At 37.7% G+C, this 19289-nt stretch overlaps 1 protein-coding gene and 1 long non-coding RNA gene across 7 annotated transcripts in view; one reads left to right on the top strand and one right to left on the bottom strand.

The window, feature by feature from the left end:
• TP63 (tumor protein p63) overlaps nucleotides 1-19289 on the bottom strand; it is a 212833-nt gene that overhangs the window by 1436 nt on the left and 192108 nt on the right. For 2 of the 5 annotated variants that reach the window (XM_045539918.1, XM_045539919.1), the window contains exons 10-13: nucleotides 18738-18874; nucleotides 6389-6546; nucleotides 4043-4187; nucleotides 2676-2769 (exon numbers count right to left, since the gene is read on the bottom strand). In XM_045539918.1, coding sequence (XP_045395874.1) covers nucleotides 2676-2769; nucleotides 4043-4187; nucleotides 6389-6546; nucleotides 18738-18874 — 534 coding nt within the window. Of the gene's footprint in view, nucleotides 1-2675; nucleotides 2770-4042; nucleotides 4188-6388; nucleotides 6547-11440; nucleotides 12850-18737; nucleotides 18875-19289 lie in introns of those variants that run through there. The other 3 variants (XM_045539921.1, XM_045539922.1, XM_045539923.1) reach the window with 2 other exon arrangements.
• LOC123630384 overlaps nucleotides 1-19289 on the top strand; it is a 35039-nt gene that overhangs the window by 12981 nt on the left and 2769 nt on the right. The window contains exons 2-3 of one of the 2 annotated variants that reach the window (XR_006732665.1): nucleotides 6501-6572; nucleotides 8574-8938. This is a non-coding gene — a long non-coding RNA (uncharacterized LOC123630384). Of the gene's footprint in view, nucleotides 1-6500; nucleotides 6573-8573; nucleotides 8939-19289 lie in introns of those variants that run through there. The other variant, XR_006732666.1, reaches the window with a different exon arrangement.

Genomic DNA, 19289 nt, shown 5'->3' with positions numbered 1-19289 from the left:
ATAATGTCTTTTGCAGCAACTTGAATGAACTAGAAGTCATTATCCTAAGTGAAGTAACTCAGGGATGGAAAATCAAATACAGCATGTTCTCACTTATAAGTGAGAGCTAAGATATGGCTACATCTGGTCACACAGAGTGTATATAGCGTAGAGTGGTGTAATGGACACTGGAGACTCAGAAGGGAAAGAATGGGGGAGGGCAAGGGATGAAAAATTTCCTATTGGATACAATGTAGATTATTCAGCTGATGGGTATACTAAAAGCCCAGACTTCACTACTATACAATTTATCCACGTAACAAAATACAAATTGTACCCCCTAAATCTATTGAAGTAAAACAAAATGCAGAGCAGTGTGTCTATGTTCTATGGATGGTGGTAGAAGGCATTCCAAATAGGGTCAATCTTGACTAACTTGTGGCATCTCTTACATTTATTTGCATTAGCTCCTCCTTAGATTGTTTCAGTGATAGCCCATGTTTTGTTATGGAGCAGAATGGTGGGGAGAAAGCACATTGTGCTGGGTGCCAGAAAACCTTAGCAGAGGTTCTTATTCTGTCACTGACTGGCTATAGAACTTCAGCAAGTCACTCATTCTCTACTGGCCTCAGTTTCTTCATTGGTAAAATGGAATACACTTGCTTTTTAGGTCAACACTTAGTGTAGACTCATTTTTTAATGTAGCTATGAAAGTATTTTATAAATTATAAAACACACTATATAAATGTTAACCATTTGTGTTATTATATTACTAACTCATCTTTGCATCATATAGGGGACCCTAATGAAAACCCCTCAATTTAAGCATATTCCTCTTTCAGAAAGTGATGCCACATGACTTAGACTAGTAGTAAGTGACAATCTGAGAAAGAGGTGTCTATTTCCAGAAATGAGCAGGAACAAACTGAGGTGAGGATGAGAAAATTGTGTAGTTTTTCACCATTTCCAAATTTGGAAATTTGTAGTATGGTGTCATATTTTTCCATGGTGTTAATTTTTAGGCAATTAGAAGTATTCCAATTTCTTATTGTAGCAGAACACATTATAAAGAAATAATTCACAAATAGGTAAGTGAATATAGCTTTTTTATGCTTTTTGGACTGTTTACTTCTGGGACTCTCAGTAAGTCCAAAGCTCTTTGCAAACTAGCCTCCATTAAATTTCATGATTCTCTGGATAGATTTTAATTGATGACTGACAAGTTAGAAAGCTGTGGCCCAGAGACTGGCATAAGATATAGTGAACACCAGCAGAAATGGACTTACAGAGTATCTGCAGATCCTAAAAACCAAAGGAGCGTTGCTGGCATGCTCCCCAGTGGGAACAAGTAGAAAGTATGACCTTAAAAATATAGAGAGGGGGCATAGTCCTTGCTCCATAACATAGGACTATAGGAGGCTCCCTCCAATATAGGGCAACACTATCCTTTTCAGTGGATGGAAGTGATTGAAAAGTTATCTGAATCCTATCAGAGCTTACTCTTAAAGCTTTCTCTACAGGTTTTTGCCTGTAATTTATTCTATCAGGGAGCAGCAGCCAGGGGTGATTTATGGGATAGAGGGGGTGGGCATAATGGCAGTACAGCATATATATGTGTCACCTCAGGGCTGGGACATTATCATGCTGCAAGGGCATCTCTAGCATCGGTGCTCAAGGAGGGGGGAAAAAGAGGTCCCAACTACAGAAGCAGCAGCAGAGGCAGAAAACTACCTTCTTCCACCAGTCCAAAGTACCCTCTGGAAGCCAGAAGAAAGCACAGTGAACCCCAAAGAGAGCAGCATGAAAAGCAGCCTGGGAGACAAATCAGATTACCATGAACCAGAGCAACACTAGCTCCCATGTGAGCAGCAGTTCAAGAAGTGGCATAGGAAGCAAGAGAAGGACCCTTCTCATCTAGCTTGTTTCAAAAGACAAATCAAATAATAACAAAGCCAGAAGGTGATAATTTTGAACTCAATTTGATTATCTGAGGTCCAGGGAGGAAAAGTGGTAATCCCAAGTTCTCATTGCTACTAAAAAGCATGATTGAGATTTGAACCCATGGCCACTGATAATTCCCAATGATCAGAGATGACTAGACCCTATTTTGATAGAATTAAAAATGAATGAAGGAACATGCAGTTTTAATTTAGAGAGACAGCTGAATCCCCCTTAAAGTCTTACTTCAACAAGAGGCAGAAAAGCCAGTTAATAGACTTATAGACCTCAGGGTTCTATGCCTGGTTTTGTCATCTTTTGTCATAGCATAAGACTATTTTGTCATCTCTCCATGTTTTTAAGTGAGAATAACACCACCTGCTTCCTGCTATCCTCCTTGGGGACTTATACAGATTAATGAGAACAACTGTAAATTTCTATGAATTCTTTAGAAATTATAAATTTCTTGATGGTGGGCATTATATCTCCTCTTTTCCACTTCGTAAATAGTATGGGTGCAACAGACAATTGTTGACTTCTCAGACAAGCTAAAGAAGATTGATTGCTAAACTTCTAATATGTATAGGCGAAGGCCTGGGAATCTTTCTAACATGGTTATGAGTTCCACCAAAATTAAGGATTGTGGACAAAGCAAAAACAAATTTTAAAACTAGCAGGGATTGAACTACAAGGCAGTTGTCACCGGAAGGAGGAAATGAAGAAATAAAACTCAAGAGAAAAGTCTAACAGTTACTTACATCCATGGAGTAATGCTCAATCTGATAGATGGTGGTCAGCCCCTGGGTCGTGAAATAGTCCAGACATGATGAACAGCCCAACCTCGCTAAGAAACTGCAGAGGGAGGAGGGAAGAGGAAGGAGGAAACAGAAAAAGAAAGTTCACCCCATCTGCATTGGCGAGATAAAGGAAAACCCAACATTTTGCCCTTAGATGCCCTGCATAAGAGACTAGAGACAGATAAAATATATGTGGGCCTTGGATTTGAGTTTGGGGGATGATTGGTGACTTGAAATTTAGGTCTATAGAAATTAAAATCATGTATAAGAGTTTTGGCAGATCAGCAATTATCATGTGGTGATCTGTGGTGTTCTAGGGCTCTGTATGAGTGCCTTAGGAGCCATTGCAAGGAGGGAAAGGAAAAGTCCAGTGTTCAGGTTCTCAGCCCTCTTGCCACCTGGCTCTTCACTTCAAAAAGAGCATCTCTATTTTGTTCTGTATTTGGGATCTCTGAGAATGGTTTATGTAGTTAAGAAAAAACTGTAGACCTCTACTCTATGAAGTCATGAATGCCTTTTGATTCACTTCCTCCTCAGAATACAGATCCCCTTCTTTTTGTTGCTGATCTGAGACTGAGGATGCTGCCATCGTCACAGGGCCAGCCCCTGGGTGGGATAAGCCATGCACATTGCCATTCTGTGACTGACACTGCGTGGGGATCAACACAAATCATTCCAGCAGCCAAATGAAAGAACCACTCTGCACATGAAGCAGAAGCAGAAGATGTGCATGAGGTGTGAAATTTGGGAACCTACTCTAGCTTCTGTAGGAAACAGGTCTTTCAGGCTTCATCCATTTCTTTCTTCTGCCTAGAGTATAACTCATTTTCTACATGCAGAGCAGTAGATGCCATAAGGTTCTTGAAAGTTCCTGTCATTTGTGCTAACATTAAAATTTGTTTATGGACATCCAACTCCAAAATAATGGTCTCATGGTGGCTGAGAGCTATGAGGGCTAGAGAGCAAGAAAGGGAGCAAGATAGCAAGTTTACTACCCTTTTGGGAAACCCAGCCCTGAGCACCAATTTGAGGGCCATGATTGACAGTGTTAAATTGTGAGGGAGGAGACAGGGAGGAAGTGAAGGTGAAGGAAACAGGCATGAAAACTATATGCCTATAAAGACACATCTTCACTTGTCCCCATGCTGATTATATAGTATTGATTAAACAATGCTGACCATTGCACAGATCAGAGAGAATAGTGGCTGAGCTCCAACCATAAAACTGCTTCCTTTCTTTCAACTGTTTTATCGAATTTGACAGTATCCACCCTCCACCACCCAGAGATGCTTAGGACAGGCCCCCAGGGGCACATGCTGTGGACTCACCTGACAATGCTGCAATCTGTGGGGTACGGAGGTGGGGGGGTGCAGTGGGAGGTGGATGGCATGGAGAGTGGGGGAGGGAGGGCCTGGGTGGGGCTGAGTCCATTCATGTCTCCAGCCATTGGCATGTGGGTGCCCATCATAGGAACTGAACAGAAGCAGGAGGAACAGAGAGGGTTACTGCCGTCATCACGTACCAGCATCCCAGTGGTCCATCTTGCCTGGTTTAATGTTATCAAGGACCTAAACTACCAGCCTTTTTTTTTTTTAAAGTCTTATCTCTCACTACATCTCTTCAATCACCCTACATCTAGGCAATCAGAATAGTCAGCAGATTCCAAACTAATTATATACTTCTAGATCTTTGTACCTTTTCCTAGGACAATCTCTTCTGCTCCCCCCCTTCTCTATTTCTAATTCTTTGTCCAATTGTTTATTGCTCCTATTGTTAACATATTCCTCCTTGTATTTGCCTTCATGGGTTATATTTCTGTCTCTCTTAACTGGTCTAACCTCAAGCAAAGATTAGATCTTAGCCACATATAGGTACCCACAGACCCTAGAACAGTGAGTGCCTGGCACAGAGTAATTGCTCAGTAAACTTGGGTTAAGTGGACAAATGGACAAACCTGGGAAAATGAGAGTGACTTTTGGAAGATTTATTTGGGAATGAGAAAACACTGTAATATTTGTGAATCACATGCCTAATAAAGGAGGATCCAACTTGAGATTCTAACTCTTTCTTATGGTCCATTTTGAAAGTTGTATACAGGAATACCACCAATACTTACTGATATTTTACTAAACCATAAAATGTCAACATTCACTGATAGAGAAGAAAGCTTAATATCAGTATTTATGAAACAAATTTTGCCTTCAGGTAAAACAAAACAAAATAATATATCTAAAAAGAGAAATGTAATGTGTTTCTTTTAGTGAACAGTAGTGTGCCTAAGGAGAAGGCCTCTGCCACTAACCAGCTAACTAGAGAGCAGACCCCACCACATCTCAATCTCTTTCCCTCCTGAATTTCCTGAGTACATCAAAAGATAATTGTAAAGTACACAAAGAAAATTTAGGCAAAACTGTAAGTTATACAAATGTGAACTATCATTAATATTTTGCCATCCCAAGAAATAAGTTGAGAACCCTAAGGTATCACAAGAAAAAAAATGAAGTAGAAAATTAATGGTTTCTATTCTTTTTGCTGTCAAAGTAGCAGACCTATTAAGGGGTCAAGTTTTAAGCCTTAGGATGCATTTATCACTAGTGAGAGAGCAGTGTGGCACTAAAGTCTATACTGCCATACTAGACAACCACACCACATACACCTCTATCCCATTAAAATATGAATGTGTGTCACCAGACCACGGAGAGTCACAATTCTAGTCTCCCTCAACTTCTTTAAGAAAATCCAGTCTTTTCAAGGCAACAGTGAAATGTAAGTTCAAAGGCTGGATCAAAATAATTAGGAATTAATTTGAAAAGACAAGATTGAGGTTACTATTTTTTTAGGGGGTAGGGTTCATAAGATACCTGTGCAGCGTTCAGTTGTCTGCATCCCTGAGGATATTATTTATACATCCTTCTGCATTTTTACCATCCTTTACTCTCCTTCAAGTTTCTGTATCTACTTTATAAATTTAGTCACACTGGACAAGATAATATAGTTATAGCAAAGCTATATGCCAGTCATTGTCCATTTGGAGGCCCAATTCTCAGTGTCTTTTGCATTTATACTTAACCGCTAGGAATGTGTGTGTGAATAAGTAAAAGGCAGGCTGTTTTGCATGTAAGTTTCCCACTGACTGTGTATGGGATGGAGTAGATGATTTGAAAAGGCCAAGATTTTAGGGACACAGACTCAAAATGTTAAATGTGCAGAGTGATTTTTATGGATAGAAAACTGAGCATCAGAGCAGAGAAGTAACTTGTCCATAATTAAACAGATAATTTTTCAATAGAGTCCAGACTACAATCTATTATATTTCTCTAGATTTTAAGTCCACTACAACATCCCACTTTCTACACGTTCCATACATTTCCTTTTGACTATCTCAGAGGTTACAGGAGGTGTGTTTCCTTCCAGATTGACAGGAAGTGGACTACTCTTTTCATAGAAATCCTTGTCCCTACAGAAGAAACAGCCTTACCAGTATATTTGGTGATGAACCATACACCTCCCAAGTGAGAAGTTCACTGTCAGAAACCCGAGCCATTGAACTTTGATCTGATCTGTCCCACTGTGCCTCTCACTTAGCTTAAGAACAAGCCCCATCCTAGAACAGAGTCTTCTCCTACACTAGCCCTGTTCATCCTTCAGCCACAGCTAAAGGGAGATGCTCTTACTGTTGGCTCCCATGCCATCAGGAATGGTGGTGGGAGTGAGGGCATTGCGCTGTTGAGGGTTGATGAGCTGGCTCACGGAAGGCAGCTTGTTCATGCTGTTCATTTTGTTCAGAGGTGGGGAGCTGTTACCATATGAAGACTGAGACTGCATCGAGGTCCTAGGAACACAAACATGGGAATGATGGTAAGCATGGGACACTGAAGAGTGGAGACTTGTCATTTTCAACAGGTCTCAAATTAAAACATGGCTTCTAACTATACACTTGCAAAATATTCCTCCATTATTGATGATAAGAAGTTAATTGTTTCCATCTGAGAATATGTTCTGAATAGGGAGGAAATGATTGCAAGGCTATCAGCAAATCATACTTATCCTGAATGTGCAGAGTGCAAAGTTTAGTATCTTTCTCAAGTATTTCCTTTGTGAGAGAAAAAATAATTGTATCCTCCTTTATTCTTTATTGTTTCCTCTAACCCCTTCCCCTTCTCTTGCCCTTCAACTCAAATAAGTTTGAAAACCAGTAAAGGAAAAGAACTGAGCAAAGACCTAAAGGCCGATGAGAGATGCCAAGCTCAAATGGCAGCTGAGGCATTCCATTTGTAGCTTCCTAGGCCATGTTGGATAGGCAGAAAATAACTGCAAAGCCAAACAAACAGGGCATTTGGCAGCACATCCTGCTGTCATGCAGAGGTGCCTACTTGGAAACATGCTTTCTCAGCTGAAATGTTCATGGTCCATGAGAGAAACCATTAGAAAGATAGCAGCCTTTGTATGTAGAAACCCGAAGCCCAAAAAACAGTTGTATTGACTTCCCCCAGGTATCCTGGGAGAAATGGAAAAACAAAACAAAATCCTAAGGGTTTTCCATTCAGCATAATCTTCACTTTGGAAATTTACTAGAATTAGTTTGCCATATATTATATTATAGGTAATATTCTTAACTCAACTGCCATTCCTGACATTTTCTTTTAATATAGAACTAATGATGTACTCTTGAATGAATACCAGAAAAATCTAAACTTAAGCCTTCCTCTAGTATATATGAGGAAGCTATATAGGTCCCTACACAAGGCACTTAACATCCCTGCTTTTGTTTTCTCACAGGAAACTATACAAACTACCTACATATTCACATGAGTTATATGTCAGAGCTAGGAAAACTAACAAGAAATGGCCCCTGTCTTTGAGATGCTCATGGAATAGTGTATACAATGGGGATAATAGCCCATCTTACTTTGTAGGGCTATGATGAGAACTGAAAAAGAGAAGATGAGAAAGAACTTTACGTAGCATTTACACAGTAATTATTGTAACCACAGAATGAAGATGGGGCTTTCAACATGTTTCTAATCTGTGGTGGGAAAAGCTCCCCTTTAACAATCTTCAAACAAAATGTGTTATTTTGTTCCTGTTTGCCTTTTACCCTGCTGCAGCCATATTTACATTAGAGGAGACACGAATGGTTTTCTTTGAGTTTTATTTGTGTGTGTGTGTGTGTGTGTGTGTGTGTGTGTCATGTACATGATTGAAATTTTGGAGGCTCTGTAAATGAACCCAGGTCTCAAGCAAACATGGCATACAAATGTTTGAAAAAATAATAGAAAATGGCTCTAGCACTTGGGTGCTACAGCAGTAGGGCTGGTCTTTGAAGCTACCACTCTGCATTCTGTACAATTATGTGAAAACAGGGACGGCTCTGTTCCATATCACTGAAGAGACACAGCTAGAGGAATGCAAACAATATGCTGTATATGCATTTGATAAATGACTATGACAAATAATATACAATGAACAGTTCTGCTGCATTTTACAATCACTGCCTTTAAGGGAGTAGGGCAATGACTTCTCTCATTAGCCCTTTTCAAATACTCGTAATTACAGATCCACATGGTATAAACTAGTGTTTATATAATAAATCCTCCCAATTATAAAATGCTTCAGCTTACCAAGCTCTCCCTTTATACATTTTCTGAATAATTGTCACAACATTTCTGTGGAGCCTGTCATGGCAGGGCCAGGATGGGCAAAAATTATTCCTATGATACAGAAGGGTAAATATAAAGTTCTAAGGAAAAACTGTGCCCAAGGTCCCATGTTGCTTAAATGCATGAATTGACAGTAGAACCAGTTCTCTTGGCGTCCAGTCCAAGAGTTTTGTTTTTGTTCTTTCTTTTCATTCTGCAGCCCATCCCCACAGACAAAACAACGGTGGACAATAAGATACAGGAACAAGAAATGGGTGAAGTGGTAAGAGAAATGTGGAAGGTCACGATAGAGTAGGGAGCAAAGGATACAGTAAAGGGAGTTACTCCAGCTATTATTGGGCACTTCCAAATCCATTCCATCCCTGTGGAGGAGCCTTGCAGGAGAGTCAGCACATCTAGATATACTTAGGAACATCCAGAAGTCCCTATCAATATGTAGGAATGTGCAGGGCAAAGCAGCAGAGAGATTCTCTGCCAGCTGTTCCTTCTACGTCTGTCTTTGCCCACTACAAAGTACCTACAGTGCCAGGTGGCCTGTATTCCAGATGCAAGTTGGTCCTCTGTCTCTCCCTCAAACCAGTTAAATATACAGCATGAGCTAATGGAAAGCATTGCTTGAACCATTAATACCCACCATTAGGAAAATAAAAATACATTTAAAAGCTTTGCATTTTCCCTGGAATTCAGTTATAGCAAATGCCTTCTTCCAATTCCTGTTATAATGTTCTTCTCTCTTTCCTTTATGGTTGTGATTTTGGACTATTTTTTATTAGTTCATTTATTATTTTTCATCATAAGCCACTAAATTTGAGGAAGGTAGGTAAGAAACCATAGACAAACAAAGAAGGAACACAGATTTTAGAGTCAACCGAAACATCTGGGTCACCTCCTGGATTTGACACAAACTAGTTAAATGATGCAAGACTCTTAAGGATTATTTGCTTAATCTGTAGAACAGGCACTATGCCCACTCTGGAAGAGTCACTGTGAAGATTAAAAGAGATCATTTCGTAGCCCTGGACATTATCCAGTGATTTGTAGGTGCTCAAGAAACATTGGTTCCTTTCACTCTTCCCTGTCAGCCCCAAATGTTTAATTTAACACTCTGGTGTTTGGTCACAGGGATGGAAGGTGCCAATTTAAAAATAAGTAGGAAGAAGTGGCCAGAGGTGACTAGGAATCTAAATTCAACATATCCAAAAATTAGCGTGAACAGCTGAATGGGGATAAGAGAGTCTGAAAGTGTCAGAAATTCTGAATGCATCCCCTTTAATGCAGAAGTGAGTTTTAAAGCCACAAAGAGGGAGATCAGGATAGTCTGTTAATTACTAAGTTCACAATGACTGAAGCAGAAGGAGCATTCTCTGCACACTGTGGAAAAGGGAACAAGGGTGAGTAAAATTCATAGCCTATTTAAAAGCCTTAGAGAACAACCACATTTTTTTCCATTACAAATATAATGAGTGAAAAGTCCCAGAGATTTCTGGAAAAACTGAAGAGAAGGAAAAAATGTTCAAAAGAACAAACACTATGGCCAGTGTGGTCCTGGGTTTCTTCCCTGCCCTCCCTCTCCCCACTACCCCCACAAAAACCAAAAGGGGAAAAGGTAGCTCTCTATAGGAAAAACAACAAGGTGTATACCTCAGGTTATTTCCTCTAGAGGCTTACTTGATTTTTCTAAGAATTCAATGCAACAGAAATAGAGAAATGCATGTTTTGTGTATTTCTAGTTTTGAGAAGAAAGCCTAAGTGAAGCCAAATCCCAGTTCTTCACCCTAACAATATACCTTCTGTACACATTGCTAAGAATAAAATTTCAAAGTTCAGAGCTAGAAGTAGTTTTAGATCATCTGTGATTAAAATCAGGTTTTCTGATTCCAACTCTAGTGACTATCTGTGTGGTAGAATATCAAAATTCCTGAGAAGATGCAATTTATCCTGTCCACCTTCCAGGAGATGCCTGGAATTCTACTAGATTCCTTCTTTGGGCTTAAGTCTTCCATTGCTAATTAAAAAGCAACTGTTTGGTAGAATTTTGCAATACCTCCACTAAATGTAGCTCACCAAACCATTCATGGAGTGCAGAATTTGAGAGGAGAAAGGGATATTAAGAGCAGAACAACCGTGGTCTGAGAAAAGTCATAATAGGGGAGGACATAGGACATCAGAAAAGAAGTTGTTTCTCCTCTAAATTTTATTTAGTTCTGACTGCCTGTGACATTTTTCTCTAGCTGGGTAATACTGCTTCTAAAGACAGTGTAGCATTTATTCTCTAGATGGGTCAATCATAACTTTTAAAATATTTTCTATCATTTCAAATATGTAAATTTATATATAAGTCACTAGAAACACATCAAAAGCTTACATAAAAATAGGGTAAAAGAAAATTAAAAACCTCTGAAAGAAAAAGCAAATTTTAAAAAGCTAAACATATTCACCAATCCTGTAAGGGCTTTGTGAATCAAAGTTATTAGACTAATTAAAAATACTTTGCAAATATTGTTTGTTCTTAAGTATTTATCTAAGCTACTAGATTGTTTTTAGGTAGAAAAATTCAGTAAGCTTTTAAAAGCAATTATTCAAAGCTCAGAACATATTGTAATTTTTTAAAAAATTGGACAACAAGTTCCACTATGGATTTCTGGCCAAATATTTGCTAATGTACATTTCATAGAAGCCAAATTATTTTGAAAATTTGAATTTGATTTAAATTCATTTTAGAAAATTTGGCAAATTAAGATACAACTTGATGCTTATTTAGAGATGTCAATAAATGACTCTACCTTGCCTGGCTCCCTATGACAAAATTGAACACTCATCATAGGGCTAACGTATTTTTTTAAGTTAGTTGAGGCATTGTATTAAGAATTAATTTTTAGGATTGATAACCGTGATACAGAATCGTAAATAAAAACACCAAATACTGACAGAAGAAATGTAGAGAGGACTAAAGTGGCTGTTCTATGATTCTTGTTCTTTAGACCTACACATGGTATTTCAAAAACCTACAGAAGAATATTCTAGTATTCAAGGGGGAAAAAAGCAAGAGAGACAGAAACAAAAAACTGCAAGATAAACCAAGATGCAAAAGTTTATTTAAAATTGAAATCACACTTTCATAAAGCAACAGCCTCAATAACAAGAAATCATTGTGGGGACATAGAAAATACAGCACTGGTGATTAGGTGTGGGGAGATGGGGAGACAGGATAGATTTTTAAAGTCTGTATGCTATTATTTTAAAGTACATTTTTAAAATGAAATAGAGATTTTCTAAACTCTTTGAGTTATCTACTCTATAATTTCTAGGCCAGGAGTATTGATTTTAACACGTGTCTGCTTGGGTCTCAATCAAAACATAAACCTCCTGAATAAATGCATTTGAACGGTGTCAGTCATGTGGCTGGTTTTATGGTAGGTAGGATTGAGGACTAGGAGCTCTAATTAAACAAATTAATCATAGATTTGGTGATGGGACTTTGAACTTCATGTTGGGCACTGAATAACAGTAAACAACTGCCTGGGGAAGTATTCTTGGGGTGGTTTTATCTTTCTATTAAAACTATGAAATAAGTTTAACTGCCATGGGGTGTAAACAACAGTTTTGGTGGTAGGTCTCCAGGGTTTCATATGCAAAGAAAACTGGATCATATCAGAGCTGACGTATGGTGGAAAAGATATGATCTGACATGGCATTAATGAATTTTCTACCTACATGTGAGGAGAGGACTTTAATTATGCAAGTCCCCAAAAAGAAGAGAAGAATACCTCACCCCCCAAAATTGGTGTTAATAATCACCTCACCTCTCTGCTCAGCAGTACACCTGACATCTTCGTTTGTTAATATTAGCAACATTACTGCATGACCAGCATTCAAAGGGCCCCACTGGGTCTCTCAGTCACCTCTAATTTACTTATGTACAGACGACAACAACTTTTTTCTTCTTTTCTTAAAAAGACATCTTAAGTTTGAGACCTGCTCAAAAGCTTCTTTATGAGTTTTAGAAACACAACAGAAGAAAACAGAAAAGGGTTCTAAATAAACATCTTAATGCCCCTTTCCCCACCTGACCTCCTCCCTCCCAGGAAACAACAAAAAGCTCACAGACGAACACAGTGTTTCCTGATCTAAGGATACAAAATCTGCAGAAAACGTCCTTTCTTGTAAAGTTTTGAGTCCCTTCAAAAGATTTTCTCACTAGTGGCTGTGTGCCTTTGAGCAGTTGGGTCTCAGAGCCAAAGTGTCTTCAAATCCTGTTTATGAGGGCTGGATACACACACACATACACACACATACATACGCACACATACACACATGGAAACATAACAAACACACAGGCTTAAAATACAGAGATGGGGATCTATGGGTACACTGATCGGTTTGGGGGGTTGGAATGTCTAAAGAAGACGTCAGACTGTTTTGGAGTTTCTCTCCGGGGCTCCACAAGCTCATTCCTGAAGCAGGCTGAAAGGAGACTGCAGAGAGGAACCAGAGAAAAGAAAAGATGAAGGCTTAGGACTTCATATATTCAAATCACTTGAATACAGAAACGCATTCCTCATACCTTCATGATCATAGTATAGACAGAACAGAATGCCTGAAAATCTACTTTTGTTCCTCCCTTTTTATCCTCCTTTAAAATTACTCAGAGACTTCTCTGCAAGATTTTTATGAAGAAGAAATGAGATAAGGCAGTAGTAGTTAACCACAAGTATACATCAGAATCAACTGTGGAGCTTATAAAAATTGCATTTTCCTGGATTCCTTCTGACATCAGGCTGGGACCCAGGAATATACATTTTTAACAAGTTCCACAAAGTGATCCACTTGAAGATTACTGAGACAAGACAGACATATGGTTTACTGGGCTCAATTAATTGAAAAAGGGAATGTACAAACAAGAATAAACTTTAATCTTTTGTAAAATGTCATCTGCCCAATTATTATACCTCGTTACTTTTCTTGTCTAGGTAACTACGAAGTGTGAAGAAATATGATATTATCAGTATGGGGGCTGTGTCATCATGCATTTGTAAAGAACTATTAATGAGCATTTTGTAGGTGCCCAGACTGAGATGGATAAATATCTTAATCCTTTCAGTCACAAACTTGGCCTCTAAATGCATATAACAAACTCATGAAAGCAACTTTTACATAATTAGGGAATCAATTGTGCCACAAGGATGCCAGAAACAAATCCTTTATGTTTTGCTAAAGGTTATGCAACCCCATGAACTGTTTGGAAATTGTTTCCCAGACTGGCTCTTTGAATCATGTTTGGTAACCTCTTTCAAAGGAACAAAGCCACTTTTACTTGGTTAGTGCTAGGATTCAGCAAATCATCTTACCAGAAAGAAGTGATACCACCTTAACAGAATATACTAGAATACAAATAGTAGGGAGGCGATTTACTGCCAGCCAAAGAACTAAAACTTTTACTCCTTGCTTGAATATTAAAGTTTGGGTCTTCTCTTGAAGTAAAGACTGGCATGAGACAACATTAAGAAATCAAACTAGTGTTCTAGTTGTGGTAAGAGTATATAGCTCACAGGGGTGCAGACTTTCAAACCTAGATTGAGACTAATTCTGTAATGAAATGTGAGAACTTAGAAAAGTGATTTAATCTAGCTAAGTTTAATTAATCTTTAAGTTTTTTTCTTTATTACTAATTCAGAGCTAATAAATCCCTGCCCTGAAAACTTTATAACACAACTATAAAGTCCAAAAGTAATATTACAAACAATAAAACTTGTGAAGTTCCATAAATATTATAAGTTGAATCATATCAAATTGCCAATATTCATCTTTTTTTTTTTACCTATAAAACTAGCAATTTTAAACAAATATTCTGGAAATGTGGAAGATGTCTTTGTCAAACTTAGAAATATGTTGTTAATATTTTCCATCAGTTTGGAGATTTGTGCCCTCTGCTCTCTTCTACATTGATAATCCTGAATTGTTGCTCGTGAGAAAAAATGTCAATATTCTTGAAGATAACCATACCCAAATAAACTTACAGATACAGGACTTTAAACTGAAACAGCAAGAATACCAACTATTTGAAAAGAGAGACAGAGAAATGGGAATAGATGCTTTAGTTTTATAATTACAACTTGCATAACTAATGAAGCGACCAAATCATTGCAAAGAACTGTGTTCTATATCTGAGTCTAGTCTTAGCTTTATTATGAACTGGCTATAAAATCACAGGTGTAGTTCATCAGGCCTCAGTTTCCCCAGCTGTGATCTAAGGGGCTGGAAGTATGGTCTTGAAGATCCTGCTGTGTTCCAATATTCTCTGACTTGTATTACTGTTGAGCCACAATCATCAAGTGATCACAACAGAGAAGGAAACATTGAGAGCTCCTCAGGATGTCACAGATTAGGCTTATAATTTAAATAAAATTTATCCTGCAGGAGCTCAAAAATAATTTTCCAGAGGGAAGCAGGAATTAGGCTGAGCAAAACTGTGACACAGTGATGTTGGCCTTAGATCAGGATGAAAGCCAAGAAGGAGAAATTATAGAAAAAAAGTGAAAAAGAAATAACACCGGTCTGATTTATATAGAAGCCAAAAGATTGAAAAATAGGTATTAAGTGGCTTCTGCAAAACTATCTTAAGAGTTAATGCCCCTTGACATTATGAAGGAAAGGAGGCTAGACTGTGCCAAATTTGTCCTCACATTTGATTCTGGCTTCCAGAAACCTGACTCCCTCTATTTATATCAATGCAGGCCAATGAATTAAAATCAAATTTCTTCATAAAGAGTGTAAAGCCTTCTTGTATCTATAACAATTTGATTCACAGCAATGCTATAAAATCCATCTTATATAAAGCCTATGATCATGAAGGTAATTGTGAAGTAATTTTTAAAAAAGAAAAACCATGCACAAATCAAAAGCAAGCAGAAAGAAAACACATAGTGGGAAACTAATAGAAGTAATTAAACTGAAAATATTTGACTGCCACCTTGTAGCAAGTAGATTCCCTTCCCTCTAATTTTCCCTGTATTATAAAGAAAGGTAAAAAATTGATCCCTTACCAGCAGAAAATTGGTACTATGTTTTTGGAAAGGAAATCACAGGCTATTACAGGCAATTTCCAAGCTGATTTATTCTTTTCAAACGATTGCCAAGAAATTAGAATCCCATTTTTCTTTGTCTAGTCATTCATACTCTTTCTGGAGATTTGCATACAAATTAGAGCTAAAAAAAACTCAGTTGAAGAATACAGCAACTGGAGAATTTATAGAGATGCATATCAATCATTGGAGACCCATGTATATATAATATTACAAAGACATAATTAGACCAAATGTCCATATTTTGCAGAGATTTAATTTTGCAGTCTGTTAGATTTCCATGCACAAATTATCACAGCTGTGAGATACACTCAAAAACATGCACATGATACATTTAAATGAACACACCAGAGAACTACGAAACTGCTAATTCCCTACTATTTATCTGTGGCCACACATGGAAAAAAGTGAAAATATGTCCCTAAAATCTTCTGGACTTTCCAAAATAACATAATATTAAGGTGTATTTTCTTCTTTGATGAAATAGATTATTTTATGAAATATAGCTAATAAAAAATTTTTCCTTTAGGGCAATGCAAGCCAGTCAGACATTAAGTACTAGGTAATTCATCCTGTAGGGACACAGGGCTATGTATTTTCATGTAAACAAACACAAATGGCATATGTCTCTCAGTGAATGATGTCAATCCTCCTGGCTCATCTAGTCTCCAGAACATGACACTGAACTGTTCTTTTTCTTGTATGACCTATAGAAGCTGTTTAAAATTGTCCTATTAACTTACGCAATGCTGAGAATAAATTTATCGAGCTTTCTTAAAATTCAAAGGGTGTTCAGTTAGGAATTGACCACTAAATTGTAAACTACGGGAAGGCAGGAGTCCCATCTTTCTCATCTCTATCTTCATGCTTTCACAAAGCAGGTCTTCAATAATTTGTTGCATGAATCAAGTCAACTATTCTAGCCTTATCTGACAATGGAATTGTGTCATTAACCATATTCTGTATCTAGATGGGCATGCCTCCCTTTCCCAGACAAAAGAGATCTCCATCAAAAAATGCTGCCATTTTATTAGATACTGAAATGTCACTTTAAAAATAACTTTAGAATTTTCTGAAACACTTCAATATCTTTCTACCTTAGAATATACATACAAGTATACTTATCAGATAAAATCTGATCCTCAAAAAGCAATGAAAGAAGAGCCACTCATTTATGTATAAGAGGGACCGACAAACTACAGTGAGTGGGCCAACCTTGGCCTATAAGCTAAGAATGGTTGTTACATTTTTCAATATAGGCAGGGGGAAAATAATTTCAAATAAATAACATTTCATGACATCTGAAAATTATAGGAATTTCAAATTCCAGGGCCCCTAAATAAATTTTTATTGTAACAGCCACTCTCATTTGTTTATGCATTGTCTATTGCTGTTTTAGTGCTACAATTGCAGAACTGAGTTATTACAAGAGGCCATATGGACCAGAAAGCCTAAAGCATTTATTACTAGTGCTTTACAGGAAAAAAAAAGGTTGCCAATTTCTGTGCTAGATGGTCAGACTTTTTCCAATTAACTGGGGAAAAAAAAATACGAAACAGTATCACAGAGCAACTAGTTCAGCTGATACCATCACTGTGTAATTCTTCCAGGGTCATTTTGACTGAGTCAGACTTTTCCAGAGTGAACAGGAGGCAATTTGAGAAAATTTCTTAATGCTATAACATACATATCTGGGGGAAGGTACTTATCTCTTCTGGGTCTGTATGTGGTGTTACAGGTCTCTGTTTCTTTGATCCCTGTTGTACGATTTTCTAAGACCTAAATCATTTTGACCTTAAATATATTAACATATATTTCCATCTGATTTCCCAGAGAATCCATATGGTTGGCTATGGGAATTGTGTCTGCAACTCTGAGTTCTAATTTTCCTTTGGAATACTCTGTGTTCCCAAGGAAGCACTTGATTAAACTTTCTGCTCTGCCTTACATATAAAACCATATAATTACAATTTGCAAAACTTTCAGGCTGAAAGTAAATGGTGAGATCCCTCCTGGCCAAAAAGGGTTTTAGACGCTCAAGTAGCTTTAACATCCTTTGAACAGGGAGCATGCTTTTTTTCTACCCCTCTGCTGCCCACCCCGCCCTGTAGCCAACAGGTGTTCAGAGGATGCCTCCACTGGCAGGAGAGATGCATTCCAGCCTCCTCAACTGCATTTATGTTCATTAAAAAAGAGAATAACAAGCCCTCTATTACATTTTCCATACCTAATGCCCTGTAACAGCTCATAACACATCAGAAAAGATCCATTATTTATTGTTCATTTGCCTTTTTGTTGTAAAAGATAATCTTTGTCTCAGGTAAGATAGTTTTTAACTTCATTTCTTTTTTTGCCTGAAGAGAAATGTTGAATGTTTGAATTACTCTAAATGGCTCAAAATGTATATATTTTACATTTATCTACAGAGACTCTGGCAATACTTCCAGCATACATATAAAATCTTAATTAAACTAACAGTGATTATTCCTAACCACAGAAAGGTAAACATAAACAGAGTTCTGATTGGCTATCCTCCCATCCTTTCATAAGCGCTATTCTATTCTTATTAGTCATAAAACAACATCATTAAAGATCGAAGAGTCAAGGTAAAACTTACTATATACATAAGTCATATGTATATGGTAATATGTTTGCAAAATCTGGCTTAATTTATGTAACAATGTATTACTAGAAGACAATCTAAAGCAGGGATGCTAAAATGTGGCAAGACGATGCTACCTTGTCCTTCTGTACCCAGATATTTTCTGTAAGCATGCACTAGGTCTTAGCATCCTTCTCAACACAGCACTCAAACAGGTCACTTTATAATAAAACCTATTTGTTATCCCTAGTATATAGCAGTATTCCCAAAAGTGGATTGTGTGCATTCCAGGAGATGTGTAAGACAATCCACTGGGATAGGGAAATATTTTTTTTAAAATACACACATTACTACTTGAATATAGCATGTACTCAAAATTGTTTTATTGATAGATGTGTATGGATCAGAGAAAAATAGAACTCTGTGTGAGTTTCTTTGTAACTCACCAGAAATAGTTTGAATTCAATTTCAGAACACAGGTGGAACTCCTAAGGAAAGTTTATAAGGCACATAAAAAAATTGAAACTGAAAAAGGACTGCCACCTCAGCTCATCTCAATCTACTACAGTCCCCTGCCTCACATCATCATTGCCCATCAATCACCCTATTACTGATGCCAATAAACAGTCACCCTTGCTCATGCCTTCTAAAACGACAAGTTGACAGTCGATACACTCACTGTTTCTGAAGTAAGTGCTGGTGCTGCTGCTGCTGCTGTTGCCTGTATGTTTCGATTGTGTGCTGAGGAAGGTACTGCATGAGTTCCAGGGATTCTTTGATCTTCAATAGCATTTCATAAGTCTCACGGCCTCTCACCTACGTAAGTGAGCAGAAGGAAAGAGAGGGAAAGTGAAAAGCTGTAGAAATGTTAGAAGCACAGTCAATCCTCTATATTCATCGATTCTGTATTTGCAGATTCACCTACTTGCTAACATTTATTTGTAACATGAAAATCAACACTTCTGGTATTTTTGTGGTCATCTACAGACATGTGTAGAGTGACAAAATATTTGAGTCACCTGTGCAAGTACCCAGCAGAGGTAGGTCAAACAAGGAGATGCTGTTTTCTTATTTCAGCTCTCATGGTATACACCTGAGTTCTTTTCATGTTCTATTTAGTGCAGTATAGTTCACAATTTTGTACTTTTTCTAGGCAATTTCACTACTTACAATGACACCCATGTATAGTGCTGAAGTTTTATCTAGTGTTTCTAAGCGCAAGAAGGCCATG

This window comes from Lemur catta, chromosome 1 (genome assembly GCF_020740605.2).
Source record: "Lemur catta isolate mLemCat1 chromosome 1, mLemCat1.pri, whole genome shotgun sequence".
NCBI classification, from domain to species: Eukaryota; Metazoa; Chordata; class Mammalia; order Primates; family Lemuridae; genus Lemur; species Lemur catta.
This window is presented reverse-complemented; position numbering and strand designations above follow the sequence as displayed.